Source organism: Xenopus laevis, chromosome 1S, assembly GCF_017654675.1.
Source record: "Xenopus laevis strain J_2021 chromosome 1S, Xenopus_laevis_v10.1, whole genome shotgun sequence".
Classification (NCBI taxonomy): Eukaryota; Metazoa; Chordata; class Amphibia; order Anura; family Pipidae; genus Xenopus; species Xenopus laevis.
In genome coordinates this window covers 95,964,677-95,979,361 of record NC_054372.1, presented here as the reverse complement: position 1 = coordinate 95,979,361, position 14,685 = coordinate 95,964,677, and the positions used below count along the sequence as shown (strand labels likewise).

At 40.1% G+C, this 14,685-nt stretch overlaps 1 protein-coding gene across 1 annotated transcript; it reads right to left on the bottom strand.

The window, feature by feature from the left end:
- Positions 1–6,941: 6,941 nt before the first annotated feature.
- On the bottom strand, positions 6,942–14,665 carry cdc34.S (cell division cycle 34 S homeolog). The gene is made up of 5 exons (XM_018243694.2): positions 14,149–14,665; positions 12,205–12,291; positions 11,206–11,303; positions 8,917–9,051; positions 6,942–7,846 (listed from the first exon to the last, which is right to left on the bottom strand). The coding sequence occupies exons 1-5, from the start codon at positions 14,329–14,331 to the stop codon at positions 7,636–7,638; spliced, it is 714 nt and encodes a 237-aa protein (XP_018099183.1). The 5' UTR covers positions 14,332–14,665; the 3' UTR covers positions 6,942–7,635.
- Between the last annotated feature and the right edge of the window lie 20 nt (positions 14,666–14,685).

Here is a 14,685-nt window from a genome sequence, read left to right as displayed (position 1 = left end):
TTTTTATTTTGCACAGTCTGTCTATTTACCCAGGAACCCTGTTCCTTTAAGAGTCCGCACAATGGAGATTCAAGTGATGGTATTTATCTACCCACCCCTGACTACACCTAACATTCCTGGAGCTCTGGTTGAACAAGTTAAACTGTGTAAGGTTTTATATCTCTGGGTTTTATCAAATGTTCACAGTTCTAACTAGGGGGCAAATTTACTTACCTCCGAAGTTGCGCCAGCGTTGACTTTGCTGCACTTCGCCGCACTTCACCAGGCATAGATCCACCAGGGCTGTGCAAATTCCGATCGTTTGCGAAGTTGTGCTAGCAATGTTACGATCAGCGGTTCGAAGTTACGCTAGTGAAGTCAAATTTGCATTTGGCATGCAGTTAAAGTACAATGGCCGTATATGCAGCAGCAAACACATTACACTACACCAGGCCAGGGAACCTTAATAAATGTATTCTAATGCCCGACACATGTGCCCACAGTATAGTTTAGGTGCCATATGTTATCAAATGTAGGGGGGAAGAAGGGTACCCTAAAAAAATGTTGATATTTTCGCTAGCATTAGCCACTTCGCCCTTTAGTAAATTTGCCCCTAGGAGTATAGGAATGTAAATATTTACATATATGTTTGGAAATGTTACACACTGCTTTATCATAGACTTGTTTTTTTTGTTTTTTTTTTGCAAATGCAAGGCACCGATTACTGCATATTGGTTACTTATTTACTCTGCAAATATCTTATTGTGCACTTTACTATCTACCATGCTATTCATTAAACAGGCAAGCTAATTTTGCCCTCGGTCCAAATTTTTATTTTTTAAATTTCATTTATTTACAGAGTAATTAAACCATATTCCATGCTGGGGTTAAAGGGAAAAACAAACAACGATGAAGAGTTTATATGCATCTGCTACCCAAAGAGGATAAAGGTTAAGAACAAGAGCTTTTCATTGCATTAAAGAGGACACACATTCGTTAGGTACACTGGGAAAAGCAGGCAGGAGAACTCATGGAACATCACTACAGAGCCACTGTTAGTAAAACTTAAAGGAACAATAACAGCAAAAAATGAAAGTGCTTTCAAGGAAAGACAATATAATGTACTATTGGTCTGCACTGGCAAAACTGGGGTGTTTGTTTTAGAACAACTATTGTTTATATAAACAAGCTGCTGTGTAGCAGCTATTCAAGCACATGGCACAGAGTATATAACAGAAAAGCTTTATAGAATCCCATTGCATGCCACAAAGCTTATCTATTATCTGCTGGGTATCCTGTGCCTTTTCTCCTTTTTCAGCTTTGATTGGCTGCCCCCATGGCTACACAGCAGCTTGTTCATAAAAACTATACTTGAGTTTCTGAAGCAAACACACCAGTTTTATCAGTGCAGCACAACAGTACATTATATTTATAAGGCTAAGGCCACACTAGGCGATAGCGCCGCAATTTGACTCGCGGCGACTTTTCGCCGCGACTTTTAAGCCGCAATCGCTGGGGAAACTTTTGCGCTGGCGTCTATGGGGAATCGCGAAAAATCGCCAGCGTAAAAACACACGCGGCGATCTTTTCTCTACTGTCGCTCGAAATTGCCTCGCTAGGCAATTTCGAGCGACAATAGAAAAAAGATCGCCGCTTGTGTTTTTACGCTGGCGATTTTTCGCGATTCCCCATAGACGAATCGCGAAAAATCGCCACATAGATTAGCCACTATGTGAGCCATAAGGACGAAAATCATAAACTACCTGTAGTGATGCATATTCACACAATAAAACATTCTGTAACTATGATACATTTCCTGGCAATTGGATTTGGATTTTGAACCCCAGTATAAATAGGGAATATGATCCAGACACTTCTACAGTTGAAGCACATGGGCTCCATACATACACATAGGTGTAACAGTACTCGCTGGAGAACCAGAAGTAAAGTGTATACATGGGTATTTGCTTATGCGTTTTTCAAATGCACGCTGATAGCTGAATGTGGGTCAATTGCAAGAAAATGCAGCATGCTGCGTCTAAACAAACGCACTCAAACGCAAACAGAGTAAAACACACTCATGAGTACATTCTGGCAGAATATAATGGAATTGATTGATTTTGTGCTCAGACCTGTGTTTGAACACGTGTCAAAAGCATAAAAACACACAGAAAAAAATGCCCGTGTGTAAGAGCCCTTATTCTTGTGTGGGATTCTAGAAACCAGTAACCAGGGGCGTAACTATAGAGGAAGCAGATCCTGCGGCTGCAGGGGGCCCCAGGAGGTATAGGGGTCTATGAGTTTCAATAAATATTGGTAAAACAAGTCAACCGCTAAACATTTTGGGGGCTTGAAAAACAATTTGCTGTGGGGCCCAGTGATATCTAGTAGGGATGCACCGAATCCACTATTTTGGATTCGGCCGAACCCCCGAATCCTTCGTGAAAGATTCAGCCGAATACCGAACCGAATCCTAATTTGCATATGCAAATTAGGGGTTGGAAGGGGAACATTTTTTTACTTCCTTGTTTTGTGACAAAAAGTCCCGCGATTTCCCTCCCCGACCCTAATTTGCATATGCAAATTAGGATTCGGTTTGGCCGGGCAGAAGGATTCGGCCGATTCCGAATCCTGTTGAAAAAGGCCGAATCCTGGATTCGGTTCATCCCTAATATCTAGTTACACCACTGCCTGTAACTACTGCTCCGTATTAGCAAGACAGAGACTGCACTACTGATACTTTTTAAAATTGAACAGGTAACTGCTGCTAACTCCCTTTGTGTTCCTGCTTTCCCAGTGATGTGTAAGCACCATCTGCCCTCTGCAATAATATTATATATAGAGAGAGAAAATTCCCTCTCTCTATAATGCAGGTGTGGAGAATTAATAACTACAGTTATGTTCAGAATAATAGCAGTCCGGCATCACTAACCTGATCAATCACAGTTTTTGGTAGAAATAATATGTCTACATGACAAATAATTTACTAGTAGGTGTACTAGAGTAAGGTTAGGACTCCAGGGACGTTTTCGGCGCGATCCGATGCGATGCGACAAAACGCATGTGACAAATCACATGCAACGAAAATAAAGTAAGAGAGAAATGTCGGATGAAGTCGCACGGTTGATCTGACGCAACACGACTGTCAGATGCGTCGCGTCAGATCTCAACTTATTTTCGTCACGTCGTTTTGTCGCAGCGTGTCAGAACGCACTGAAAACGTCCGTGAAGTCCTACCCTATAGAAAACATGCATGCTGCTGATTCTGTGTAATTGAATCATTAACGGAGACTTGTTCCAAATAATGGCAGTGTTCAAAATAATAGCAGTGTGGAGTTCAATTAGTGAGGTCATTCATTCTGTGAAAAAACAGGTGTCAGTTATGGCCCTTATTAAAAGAATGAAGGCAGCAAATGTTGTGCATGCTGGTTATAGTGCATTTCTTTCTGAAAATCGGAGCAAAATGGGTCGTTCCAGACATTGTTCAGAAGAACAGCGTACGTTGATTTAAAAGTTGATTGGAGAGGGGAAAACACATAAAGAAGTGCAGAAAATGATAGACTGCTCAGCTAAAATGGCAACCAAATCCTGAAAGATGTGGAAGAAAACAGAAAACTTGAATACATAGAGGAATAGCCAGAATAGCAAAGACTCTGTTCCAGGAAGATGAAAGAAGGAATAAAGTTACCTGTGAGTAATGTTACAATTAGTAGACGCCAATGTGAAGCCAAGCTATCGGCAAGAAGCTCCTGCAAAGTCCCATTGTTGAAAAAAAGATGTGCTGAAGAGGTTACAATTTGCCAAAGAACACACTGACTGACCTAAAGAGGAACGGCGCAACATTTTGTGGACTGATGAAAGCAAGATTGTTCTTCTGGGTCTAGGGGTCAGATGACACCCAAACACTTAAAGGAAAACTATACCCCCCAAACAATGTAGGTCTCTATAAAAAGATATTGCATAAAACAGCTCATATGTAAAATCCTGCTTCATGTAAATAAACCATTTTCATAATAATATACTTTTCTAGTAGTATGTGCCATTGGGTAATCATAAATAGAAAATTGGGATTCACTGTACTCACAAACATACCAACAAACCATAAATGTAAGGTCACATGAGCCAATTAACAGACAGAGTTGTGTCTTTTGCTTCCACACTTCTTCCTGTTACAGTTAGAGTTGAAGTATTTCTGGTCAGGTGATCTCTGAGGCAGCACACAGACCATCACGAAATGGTGGTTCAAGGCAAGAGATGTAAAAGGGCAATATTTACTTAAATATATAGACCAGTTTGGTAAGATCCTTTAATATGCCACTTAATATATGAACTATCTGTTGCTTAAGTGTTCATTTTGGGGGTATAGTTTTCCTTTAATTCAAGCCACAGTACAGTGTGAAGACAGCGAACATGGTGGCACAAGCATCATGATATGGGGATGTTTCTCATACTATGGAGTTGGGCCTATTTATCACATACCAGGGATCATGGATCAGTTTCAATACATCAAAATACTTGAAGAGGTCATGTTGCCTTATGCCGAAGAGGAAATGCCAAAGACAAAGGCCCCAAACAAGATGAACGTTATGGCGTTGGCAGCCCAATCCGCAGACCATAATCGAGTAGAACACTTGTGGGGTGACCTACAAATGGTGTTTCTGAGGCAAAACCAAGAAATGCAGAATTGTTGAATGTAACAGGTGCCAGAAGTTGGTACTACACAGATGTGCAGCAGTTCTCAGAAACACTGCTTATACAACTAAATAGTAGTTCAGTGATTCAAAGGAAAGCAAAATCTTGAAACATTTATAAGTTTATACAGTATAGAATACAGACACTGCTATGTTTTTGGAACAGCCTCATATTCCCTTTTCTTCATTTTCAGTAAAGGAATAACACGTTTTTATACATTTGCATGTATGGAAATAAAAGCTATTATAAGGATTTTGAGCTTTATTCACTTTTTTTTAACACACAGATATTATTCTGAACCCAACTGTATGTTAATGATGGGCTCTCAAATGTTGCCAGTCTTTTCCTGTGATGTTTCTAACTGGCTGATGCCAGCATGAGTCAGCAATTTGCAGAGCACTACAGACACACAGTTATTTTTTTTTTGCAACAGGGAAAGCACGCTCTTGTGAAGAACGATAAAGAAAAAAATCAAATCTAAATGTAATAACATTTTTGTCTCTGATTTTTATATAATTTGTTTAGTTTCTTTTTGTGTTTTCTCATTAATAACGCTTATAAGTTACTGATATTTTAAGGGCATGTAAAGGCAAAAAAATAAAATCCAATTTTTACTTTCTTTAATGAAAAAAAAAAACCTATCTCCAATATACTTTAATTAAAAAATGTGTACCGTTTTTATAAGAAACCTGACTGTATGCAGTGAAATTCTCCCTTCATTTACTGCTGTGGATAGGAATTGTCAGACGGTCCCTAACTGCTGGGCAGGTAAACAATCATACTTATGAACAGCAGGTGGAGCCCCTGCCTTACTACCCAGCCATGCAGAACTCAAGCAACTTTGTTCATTTCCCTGTAGAGCAGTCGGCGACTGTAGAGATTTGTATTGGATTTTATTTTGGCTTTATAACCCCTTAACTGTTTGCAACTCCAGCTGCAGAGACAAAGATTATGGATCCAGATTTAAACACACAAACTGGGATCTATTTGGAGGATTATTTCGCTGCAGCCACGGGTTCTGCAGAGTTGGAGAAAGTTTGTATTAAACAATACAAAAACTATAAAATCCACATTAGATTACATGACAACACAAGACCCAGTGCAGTCTGCATATTCTGATTATTAATCAGCCTTGCTGTATTGGCTTTTGGCAGATATTTGAGTTCTGCTGTTTTGATAATTTATGATGATCTCTAAGCAGCCCAGACCACACCGAGCATGTGTTCAGTCTTGGTCTTGCAAAGCTGTTTAACAAAGTTACACGATGGTGACCCTGTGGCCAACTTTGAAAGCATAAATTATTTGTTTGATTAGGCTTGTGGTGCAGTAAGTTCATGTTTATGTTTAGTATACAAAATCCAGCATTTCTAGCCTTAGTCTATTTTAGACTTTACTTTCCCTTTAAGCTTACTAGCATTCATGCATCATGGTCTCCATACATATCTTTATAATGTAAAAATGCATTTTGCTTCCATAAATATGTTAATGAGAGGGAAAGACTATACTGCTGTGTTGAGGTTTAAATATCAAGCATACTCAAGAGTACTTTACTTGATTTGTACATTTACATAGATACATAGTATATTTTTAAAGGGAAAAGGAGAATTTATTATATGAATTCGAGCTTACTCAAATAACTGATTCGAGTATAAACAAAAAAAACTGTCTTTTGCACAAATTCTGCATGTACAGAGACATGATGTCTGGTGATTTTAATAGAGTGAGCTCTAATACATCTTCTAGGCAAAAGGAGCCCCCCTATAAGAGATATTGGATCTAACCGTCAATGAATATCTGACACTCAACTCCTGCATGAAGAGAATGAAGAGAAACCGATGCCTAGAGAGGGATAGTGAAGATAAACTTGATTATTTCAGACATGATGCAGTATATTTGATTGTATTTAGAAAGTTTCTTTTTTCAGTATGATTTCAGAAAAAGGAAAGAATTTGTAATTGATTATATTTAGAAAATGTCTTATTTCAGTATGCTGAAGCTTAAATTACATTTTCGCGATAGTTCCCCTTTAAGGTAACACAGCTAATGGTATAAGAAATAAAAAAAATAAAATAAAACCGCTCAGTGATATACAGGTACTCTTTTTAAATGCCTGTTTGAAGCACTTATAAGGCCTATGCTGGGCCTCCTATTCCATTATGTCATGTTCCTCCCAACTTGTGTTGGTGTTTCTTTTGATTTTATGGCCTTGGCCATGGTCTGTTAGCAGCAGTACTTATTTCCGATCCTAATAACAGTGCATATAAACCAAATACAGCATTACGGTTTGTTTATTCTTCCTGGTCTGTTCCTTTGAGCATATCCCAATAACATGTAATGCTGGGGCTCAGAATCACCCCTGTATGATTGTTTGTTATGCAAAACTAGAATGAAGATATTTACTTTTCAGTATTTATTATTAAATAACCAAACAAGAAACCCTGCAAAGAAACAAAAAATGGAAAGAAAAAGTCACACAATAACCCTCTACCTCCTCCCACATAAAAAAAAACCAAACATCAGTCAGTAAATGCACAGTGTGAGTGACGAGCCCAGAACAGCAGAAAAAAAACCTTGCAGCTAAAGCATCCACTCTATCAGCCTTCCAAATATATATCCACCCACCATGGCCTTTGATTCTAGCCCTGCTCTGCAACCAGTAAATCTGAAAATAAGGGCAGTCAGTACAGCAGGATTTGCTGAAGTCTACTGCCAACCTGTGGCTTAAATATGAACTGCAGCAGTTCTTGTGATTGTTTTGCAAAAGGGTGGATTAAAAAAAAAACAAACCTCCCTTTCTCTCCAGAACTATGATCACACATAAGGTGACTTTATTATGCATTAGCAGTACTTTCCGTGGTTGCTTGCGGAACCCTGGTAAATTAAAGGTGAAAAATATGCAGATTGTTGCAATAATGAGCAAGGGGCCCAAGAAGTGGCAGGTGCATGGAGGACGAACACACAATGTCAAGATTCCTCATTGCCAGAGTCATCCTGGCCTTCATAGCAGCTGTCCTCATCTTCCTCCATTTCATCGTCCTCATAGTAGTCATCATAGAAAAGGTCAGAACCTTCATCTGGAACAGGAGCCTTGGTCTTTACACAATATTCAGCCAAAGTAGTAGGGACCTTCACGCCATCATGTTCAGCATCAGCCTTAGTTGACAGAACCTGTTTCCTACACATACAGAACAGACAAAATTAGCTACTACTTTAGTCTATTATACAAAAGAGTTTTTTATGTATTTTAAGAAACAACTGAATCCCCATAACAATAAGACTAGAAATGAGGTACTGTATTCACTGGATTATTCTATGTGCTGAATCCTCTTGTAACTACCAATTTTTAGTATTTTTCCACATAATGAAAGAGTGCTCTGAGCTGCTGTACCCAAATTATATTTGTCAAAGTAAACTTTTAAAGCTAAGATCCTTCAATTTTCACCAGTTGTGCATACACAGTTTTATACACCAATTTCTACTACATTGCCAATGAATACAATCGCTAACCTTTCATACCAGGCTGGTGATCCTCTTGGCGGAAAAACACACCAGCATGTGTTATGTATCATGTCTCTGGCCAGCAGATACTTTGGCTGTCCGAGACTGTGGTTGGTCCTGGACAGTCAAAAGAGATGGAGGAGCAATGCCATTGAGAACATACTCAGGCTGGTATTCTCTTCAGTCAAATGTGATTATATTCACTGAGGGGGGGGGCATAACCTTTCGTTTAGAACCATTTTGCACTAAACTATAGTCCCGTCTTCATGTGTGGCCCATTAGGAACATTCATAATTCACTGCTGCTCCTGGCAATAAGGCAGTTAGGCACCCTGGGCACAGCACAAGCAGTTTAAGTTGCACATTGCTGCTGTTCTATTTAAACATGTGCTAAATTTTCCTAGTGTATGAACTTTCCCACAGTTTTTACAAGTTAGATTTCATTATCTTGTGCTTTTCAGCATTTACAACTAAACCAGTTTAACATGAATAAAACGTACAGCGTTGTTCCTGCTATGGAACAGTTCTGTTATTGTTCCATTTGCTAATCACAAGCCCTTATGTTGCCAGAACACAAGCTTTTGGCTTCTAGGCCATATTATCTCATGGTTTGTTATGAGGCAGAAATCGGCAATTCACTGGGAATTTAGGCACTGCAAAAACTGCTCACCTAGTAACACCTTCCCAGTTAGAATGCTGGTCACATAGCATCATGGCATGGACAGTATGAGATTGCCATTATACACACCTGATAATGTCTGTGTATTCTTTATCACGTCCTTTGCTGTCCTTCCATTTTCTGTACATAACTGATGCATCCACATTTGCTGGAGAGAAAGTGTTAGGCTCATTCAGCAGAGAGATGACACTGAGCAGGATTGTTCTATATAAGGGAAGGAAACAAAGGTCAAGCACATGAACATAGGTTGCCTTATAGGGGAAATGTTGACAAACAATCCAATAAACTAGAGCTTAACAAAACAAGTAACTTTGTAAATAAAGTTAATTAAGAATTCTCAGGCATAAGGGGATATTTATGGACATTAAAAAGAAACATCACTGGTGATGACCTTATGAAATAAATAGTGAACTGATCAGTGATTGCTAAATTGGTTGCTATGGGAAATATTACCAGTGATGTCTATCTCCAATGTTAATAAGTACACCCTTAGTGTACTGTGCTTTGCAGGGCTGAAAGTACACATTCATTGGTAGCTAACTTAAAATAGTCCTGGCCAAGTGTATGCACCTTGCACCCAACGTCAAGAAACCACCCCAAGAAACCTCTTTTATATTGATTCCATTGCCTTATCAAGACCATGAAGCTTCCCCCACATGTCCAATTTATACTGTGCATGTATGTGTCAGGGCCATTAATAATAATAATAATAATAATAATAATAATATCAGAAGTTACTTTGTTGCCCATTATACCACCCATTGCTATAATATACTGCTTAACCAGCTGTGTGGCAACCGATGACGGATACTTAATGTGCTGTGGTATAGATGCATGCATAAGTTGAATGTTGACATGTCATGCACCTTATAGACAGATCTGTCTTGTACCTTACAGCAGTATAAATATCACCCAATAACTTGCACAATTTCACATATTATACACGCTCCTCCCACCTGATTTATTTAAATCAGGCTGTGTGATTCAGTAATCCAAGGAGAGGGATCCCTCCTTCCATGCGCAGCTCCTTTGTTTTTAAACTTGTTTTTAATTGATACTTGGGGCATGGTTGTGAATAAATACTGCCTTTTTAGAAATATTGTTTGGATTATTCATGACATTTTGCTATTCAGGGATAAAGTCTTGGAGTTAAGTCCCTTTTTTAGGTTAAAATATTTTGAACTCAGTTGCTTATGGACACTCCTTTGGGCTTATATCCCTGATTATATTATCCGTTTCCTTACTTGTTTACATTTAAAGCTAAATAATATCAGAAGTTATTACAGACAGAGAGTGAGGCATTTTGATCACGGATGTTTTCTGCCAAGGGCAGTCACAGACAGCTACCCTATGTGCTTCAGCCCTTTAAATATTCAGCACATCTGTGTAAATCGTGGGCTCTGCACCAAAAAATGCCACAAAAAAGCCATTATAAAACAATCCCTTTATTAAAACTCCCTGTAGATCAGATCCTGCTAGAAGCACAGAACTAGAGGGATGGCAAATATTCACACAAAAGCAAAGACAGGTTTCAGATCCCTATCAGGATCATTTAAGTTGTGGAGTGGTTTCTGCGTAGTGTGCGGCCAGCTACCCTGCACAGCCTTGAAAAGGAAGCAGTAGGAAATGGGAGGGATTAATAGGGGTTTTGGAGAAATGTTCAATATATCATCCTGAACATGCAACCTTTTTAAACATATTTCTTCAATATATAGAAGTTTACATGATTTTTTTTTTCATGAATTTCCATCCTTGCCCTCCCCATGTCCCTTGTTATTCCCTCCTATCAAACCCCATCCTTATTCCTCCATCTCAATCCTTCTTTGTGCGACCTCCTAGAATGTGACTGCAATATCTAATGTGTGCTGTACCACTCTGCTCTCCTCCACCCTTATGCAAACATAAAGAGGGTTAAGAAGAAAGAAAGACTGATAAAGCATTGCATGGAGGATTTCTGAGCACAGAGGTATGATTCCTGAGGCCCGACAACGGAGGAAGATTACTAGCTGGGAACAGAATGGACAAGCACAAGTTTAACATACACAGTATTTGTATTGACACCTGCCACAGTGAAAGCTGTATGTATTTAAGTGCAGCACTGAACAGGTGCAAGCCCTCAAGACAAGGCATTTGGTGCCTTCTTCCCCTCACTACTTTTGTACCGCACGAGAAGGGGGGGGGGGGTCTGCAACTCAAGAGCACCACTAGCGGCTACATTGAAGAGGCAGACCAGAAACACACTTGAAAGGCTTCCAGGGAAGAATTGGATGAAAAACCTCTAGAGACCTTTGCTGCAATAAACGCATCTGTCATGTGACCGAGTCTTGAAATATACAGTAAGATCTAAAAACTCCTCACCTCACATTCTGGGTAGGATTCCATCTTTCTGAAGGTAGCTCTCCACTTTGTGGGTCATCCACTGGAGGATGCAGGATTGAAATGCATACATCACCATTCTGAAGAAACAAAAGAAAATATAACTACGTACCAGTATACTACACAAACGCAGATGACTTACCGCATACTGTGTGATGTCAACCAAATATAGCAACAGATATTACAGGATATCACAGCATTGCAGCAAACAAGATAACTGATGTAAATATATTGTTTTAATTTAAAGTTGATTTTATTACTACTCAAAGCACCACAACTCAAAATACAATAGAACCACAATTTTATATTACCCAGGGGGCACAGCATACATGTACAATTCTGTAAATTCTAATGGAGATGAGCACATGTGAAGAATGTCTGCCCGTATAATAACAAGGGTAGTAATAGATCATTTGGAAAGAACCCCAGTCATTTCAAATTCAAACTAAGAGCATAGTACTATTAAGGGAATTTTTAAGGTACAACAGGTACTTCACTAGCCATGTTCCAATATCTTGCACTGATGAGATCTAATAAGATTGAAACAGACTATCTGCAAGTGTGGATATATACTCTTAACTATTAGGCTGTATCTGTGCTATAAAATCAGTGGTTCTCAATGTATAGTTGGCCAAAGGGACATAAAGGATTGATTTGCATGTTTTCGCCCATAAAGCCTTGTGTGAGAGTTAACCTTGTTTGTAGTATTAAAGCAGTGCTATGTATATGGAACAAGGCAAGTAAATACCTTCTGTTTTCAGAAGGTTTTATGTTGCATAAAGCACAACACATTTTTTTTAAGCAGTAAGCAACTTGGTGGCACTGCAGTGCATCACACACAGCACATATTCCACTCTTAATGAGACATGCTGCTGACAATTGTTGATATTTTCATTACTGTGGTTCTGTCAGAGACTGTCCTTAATTCTCCTACACCAAGGCAAATGGCAGCAAGAAACCTGCAAATCTGTTTTTACTAACCTCATAGATGTTAGGATGCCACATTTTTGTCAGAAAACGAAATGCAGGAGGGGAGTAGGGATAATCGACTGGAAATTTTAAGCGAGCCTAGGACAGAAAGAACACATAATGGTTAACATTTCAATGGTTGAGATCCATTAGTTCTATCTAGTGCTGTAGCTTTATGTAAAATCTCGGTCTGTCAAAAACATATAACCCAATATGCAGAAAGCTTAATTTTTTCTTTTTTTATAGTTTTTGAATTATTTGCCTTCTGACTCTTTCCAGCTTTCAAATGGGGGTCAGTGACCTCATTTAAAAAACGACTACTTATTTTGTGTACTCATCTTTCTATTCAGGTCCTCTGTTATTCATATTCCAGTCTCCTATTCAATTGAATGTATGGTTGCTAGGGTAACTTGGACCCTTAAAAACCAGACTGCTGAAATTGCAAACGGGAGAGCTGTTGAACAAAAAGCTAAAGAACTCAAAAACCACAAATAAAACCAATAGCAAATGTCTCAGAATATCACTCTCTACATCATACTAAAAGTTACTCGAAAGCCGAATAACCCCTTTAAAGGAGAAGGAAAGGCGCTCTTTACTTGGGGGTGCCAAAAGTTAGGCACCCTCAAGTTATTGTACAGTATATAGTTACCTGAAACCCCGAGTCAGTGCTCCTATCAGGAGAAAACTGCACTGGTCCGGGGGTTCTTTCAGCGAGCACCACGGAGCGATCGGCTTCCTTCTTCTTTCTTCAAATTTCCCGGGGCAGACGCACATGCAGTAGAACAAAATAGCTCACTTTGTTAAAGTTTGGCTTTTCGCGTTACTGCACATGCATCTGCCCTGGGAAATTTGAAAAAAGAAGGAAGCCAATCGCTCCGTGGTGCTCGCTGGTAGAACCCCAGGGCCGATGCAGTTTTCTTCAGATAGGAGCATTGGCCCTGGGTGTGAGGTTAGTATAGATAATATCTTGAGGGTGCCTACATTTTGGCACTACCAATTAAATATGCTTTTTCTTCTCCTTTAAACTAGCCATAAACGTGCCAATAAAAGCTGCTCAGTCCCTCCAGACCAAGTTGGCAGCTTATAGACATGTGTACAGGGCCCTCCTGGACAATATCTGGTTGTTTTTCATGAAACTTCTAGTGAACAGGGCAGCAATGGTCTATCCTAATCGAACAGGTCTAAACAGGCCCTGCTGTATGCTACAAACCAGGTCCCGAGCATTCAAGATAAGTAATCCCATATCTGTATACGTGTGTGATCGGTATGCTAGCTCAAGTATCAGCTAAAACCCAACTTTACTATTATAGCCATTTAACATGTGATAAGTGTAGCTCATTATCAACCCCCTATTTATCATATGTATTTTTATGTGGAAACATCTAGAAATAAGTTGTCCCTTGCCATTATGTTCAAACATTGATACTATAGTAGGCACTGCATCCAAAATTGGGCCTAAACAGATTGATTTAACTCCTATAAATAATGAGGCCTCCTACAGGTTAGTAGCTGGGCTAATCAAAACATCAAAAAAACAAGGCCTGTGGTTGATTTACCCCCCCCCCCCAACCCCATAGGCCTTGCATGCCTTTCTAAAGGGTGCATTGTGTGCCTGTGGCCTAGCAGTTGTTGTTCAACTGTATCTCTCGAAAATCAGGTTTAAAAGTGTTTGTAGTTCAACTCTCTTTCGGTAAGTTAGTTTGGGAATAGCTTTGATGAAGTTTCACGCGGAAAATGGGTTGACGGGCAGTTGAGGGTTCGGCTGTAAGAAACAGATAAACAAAGGAAAGAAGATTGTTTTGCCGAAAGGCCCAGCAATACGTACAACACCCTCCCCACGCCTCCAATAGCTGCTGCCTCTTTAAATGCCCCCCAGGCCAGCATAGCTTTCTCCCCCAGGCTCCTACATCACATATCACGCTCTTTCCATTCCTCACACACACACCTAGCCCTCACCTTGAAGTAGCCCCCCTCATAGAGGGTGTTTGGGGGGCCAAAGATTGCCACTTCCCAGTTGTACAGATCCCCCTCGCCTACCAGGGTGACCCGGAACCCCTCCACCGGCTCTTCCTGTAGCCCCTTGAGTTCCAGCATCAAGGCCTTCTGAGAGCTGGGCACCGGCGCCATTGGCCGGGCCATGTCAGTTCCGCTCCCCGCTCTCTAACCAGGGACCCACAGAGCCTTCTCCGCGCAGAGCAGGATGGGATCAGTAGGCTTTTGCTGTTTTAATAATGTTACGAGGCTAAAGGCTTTATTAGGACATATTACGGTGCAAGGGAGCCGCTTTGCCAATTAACTTGCTGCTTGGAAGACTTGGAGGATTAACGGGTGCCGGAAACTGCAAGGGAAGCCACGGCGTTGTGGGAGGAGCAGCCTACAAATCCCAGAAGCCCACGAACACTCTGACGCACTGGTGCGAGGGAAGGGCGTCGATGGACAATCTGACCGGGGGAAGGCGGGGCCTAGCTGAGCAGGGTTGTCAGGTCTAATTTT

Coding starts and splice junctions, on each gene's coding strand:
- cdc34.S (XM_018243694.2), bottom strand. CDS start 14,331: ATGGCCCGGCCAATGGCGCCGGTGCCCAGCTCTCAGAAGGCCTTGATG. Junction 12,292..14,148: donor ATGAGGGGGGCTACTTCAAG/GTGAGGGCTAGG, acceptor TTTCTGTCCTAG/GCTCGCTTAAAATTTCCAGT. Junction 7,847..8,916: donor GAATACACAGACATTATCAG/GTGTGTATAATG, acceptor CTGTATGTGTAG/GAAACAGGTTCTGTCAACTA.